The 3,267-nt window shown below is 52.4% G+C and overlaps 1 protein-coding gene across 1 annotated transcript in view; it reads left to right on the forward strand.

Annotated features, from left to right (window-relative positions):
* Window positions 1–3,267, forward strand: part of ANXA6 (annexin A6) — a 51,285-nt gene that overhangs the window by 35,580 nt on the left and 12,438 nt on the right. Inside the window, exons 19-20 of the mRNA XM_012658224.1 lie at window positions 561–668; window positions 1,233–1,286. Of these exons, the coding sequence (XP_012513678.1) occupies window positions 561–668; window positions 1,233–1,286 (162 nt within the window). The remainder of the gene's footprint in view (window positions 1–560; window positions 669–1,232; window positions 1,287–3,267) is intronic.

A 3,267-nucleotide genomic window follows, 5' to 3' on the forward strand; every position in this document is an offset into this window, starting at 1 on the left:
CTTGCTCAGGCTGGTCTCGAACTCCTGAGCTCAAGCAATCCGCCTGCCTCGGCCTCCCAGAGTGCTAGGATTACAGGCGTGAGCCACCGCGCCCGGCCGAAATTCTTAATTTTTAAACAAGCGGACTCATATTTTCATTCCAAAGAACTTTGAGTGCCGGTCAAAAGGATTTAAACTTTTTCTCTTGTAAGCAGCTTTAAAATGGTAGAATTTTTGAGCAGGGCAGTGACACGGTCAGAGCTATGCTTTGGTCTAGCAGCTGCCGTGCAGGAGGAAAGGTAGAAGAGAGAATGAAGACAGGGGTGACCTAAGAGGCTGTTTAATGATAGAGGCGAGATGCAGTGGGACCTCAGCTGGAACAGAGCAGAGGGGAGGGACAGAGAGGAGGTGACGGGCTGATGGCAGTGCCAGTCGTGTCACACAGTCAGCGGGACGATGGCTGGATGCCCCCGAGAACCAACTACAAACTCCTCCCCACCTCCCCCTGCCAGCAGTGCCCTGGCTCTAATCTGAGCTTCCGGGAACCCCCTTCCACCCACCAAATCCCTCTTGGCTGGCAGCTGCCCACAGCCCCTTTCTCTGTCTCAGACTATCACAAGTCCCTGGAGGACGCTCTGAGCTCAGACACATCTGGCCACTTCAGGCGAATCCTCATTTCTCTGGCCACGGTGAGTGAATTCATGGGCCCCAGACCGGCTTGCCCTTCTAGAGGCCTGGGAGGAGGAAGGGTTCCTGCGTGGAAGGGGCAGGTGAGTCAGAAACCCCCTCCCAAGAAGAGGGTGTCTCCCACCAGCCTCTTTCAAGTCCCATTGCCTACCTCTGTTGTTCATTTGTCAAAGCTGGCTTGGTGCCACCTTCTCCGGGCAGCACCCCCCGCTGCCGTGGCCCTAACCTGGCTTTTTGGGTCCCCAGCTCACAGGACAAAGCCATGTGAGTGACCCCCTTGTGGGAGCCCCCATCACCATCTCTCAAATTCCTATGACCCAAATGTCAGGCCCCAATTCACAGTTACTGAGAGTTCAGTCTGTGCCAGGCATTGGGCTAAGCGCGCTACAGACGCTGTCATTTAGTGACCATGACAGCCTGCCCTGTGGAGGCAGGATTATTGTCCCTGGGCTACAGATGAAGAAAGGGTTCAGAGGGGTGAGGTGACTGAGCAGGATGTGCAGTGGCTAACGCACAGATGGGGTTGGATGTTTGGGGACTGACCTTTCTTGCTGCTCCTGCCGTAGGGGAACCGTGAGGAGGGAGGAGAGGACCGGGACCGGGCCCGGGAAGATGCCCAGGTGAGACCCCCAACCCACCCACTAGCCTCTGCTGGGCTTCCCTGAGAAGTGGTTCCAGCTGACGTCTGTCCATGCCAGGCCCTGGCTGCCTGGGAGTGGGAAGACTTCCTGGTACAGCATGGCTGGTTTGATTGGCTGACACTTGAGTGACCTTCACCCTTAGGAGTAAGACTTTGAGGGTTTTCGTAATGAGATTTGTGATGCTGGCCTTACTGGCATTTCCTGTGTGAACAGCAGGACCCTCAGAGCTGGAAGGGACTTACAGATTTACATGAGGTCAAGTCCCTCATGTTACAGTGGGAAAATGGAGGCCCAGAGAGGCTGAATGACTTCTGAAAGTCACACAGCAAATCAGTGGCCCAGGTGTAATTGACCCAGAGGGAGCAGGTCCGGGAGCTTGCTGGGCAGGGGGCCTGAATGGTAAAGGTCTCAGTTTATTATTTGTAAAATGGGACCAAGGTCCAAGGGAGTGACCTGGAAGAAGACTAGAAAGGAAGTTCCTTGAGTGCTGGGGTCTTGTTTTGCTCACTCGTGTATCCAGAGTGGCATATGATCGGTACTCAGTAAATATTTGTTGAGTGGGTAAGAGGGAAGGGGGTTCTCTAGGGTCTCTTGGCTGCTCTGCTTCTGCCCTGCTCCTTAGGCCAGTGATCTGAGGTCTGGCCTGGCTTCTCATGGAGGCTGGACAACCCCAAATTCATTTTCTCTGAGGGTTCCTGTGGCTGGGTGGTCCCTACCAAGGCCATCTGCACTGTCCCTGCTGAGCTACGGTTGACCCCAGCACCCACTGGCCTGGCCTAGGTCCAGATCTTCATCTCTTCTGCCCACCCAATCCCCACCCCAACGAACGCTGTCTGTCCCAGGGCTAGGAATAGACAGCACTGACGGGGAATCCAGCCCCCTTATTGTACAGTTGGTGGGTTGAGAAGAGCACCGCTGGGTTTGCAGTCAGGGCACCGGCTCTTCTGTTCCCAGCTCCACCAGTGGAGGTGTGCTGTGTTACAACTGCATCTGAGCCAGAACAATCCTTAGCTGTAACCTGACAATTACAAAAAACTTAACTATACTTATTAGAACACATATACTGCATACTGAGCATCATCCCAAGACTGTTCTGTGCTTTGTTGTGTTCCCTTTTTTACTGGAGGAAAATGAAGCTCCTAATTTATCCCAGGGTACAGTTTCCAAGTGGTGGTGGTTTGATTGGCACTCGGGCTTGCCTAACTCCAAAGTCTGTACTAAATACAGCGATATCTTCTGGGACCCAGACCAGTTCAGTTCCCCTGCAGCTTCCAAATCAAGTAGCTGCCGTTGTCCAGTTGTCTGACCCTCGCTATGGAGTGCGGTTGTCAGAAGCTTCAGGGTTACATTCAAATGCCTGGTATTACAGCTACGTTGCAGGCTCGTTCCTGGGGGCTAGCCCGGAAACCCAGCCAGACAGTAGGGTGGCTTGCTGAGGCCACGTTTCATTCACTCATTCAACAGATGTTTATTAAGAATGACTACAAAAAAAAAAAAAAAAGAATGACTACAAGCAGCTTCATTGAGCTGCTGAGGGTTTTTGATCTTAGATCTCACCCCAAATCCATCCTCCACTACAAAATCCATTTTCCAGGGAGCGCTCCTGGCTGGTGCCTGGTTGGCCTGTGAGGCTGCACTTCTAGTTGCCACTGGCAGGGGGCAGTGCTGGGCCTCGCAGGCAGCTGCTTTGCAGGAGAGAAGGGGAGAGAGAGAACCCGGGCAGAGCCAACTAAGGGACCCTGGACCCAGAGCCCTGCCCAACTCGGCTGCTTCTCCAGATTTAGGACGCTGGACCCTGAGCTTAGTGTGGACTCATTTATTTGTAACTAGTAATATATTCTTTTATCGAAACTAGAAAATAGAGACATGGGCAAAAAAAAAGAAAAGAAAATAGAGACAAAAAAAACCCCCCATAACCTGATAGTAATAGCCTTTGTTAATATTTTGGCATATATTATTC

Source organism: Propithecus coquereli, unplaced genomic scaffold (genome assembly GCF_000956105.1).
Source record: "Propithecus coquereli isolate 6110/MARCELLA unplaced genomic scaffold, Pcoq_1.0 Scaffold58, whole genome shotgun sequence".
Taxonomy (NCBI): Eukaryota; Metazoa; Chordata; class Mammalia; order Primates; family Indriidae; genus Propithecus; species Propithecus coquereli.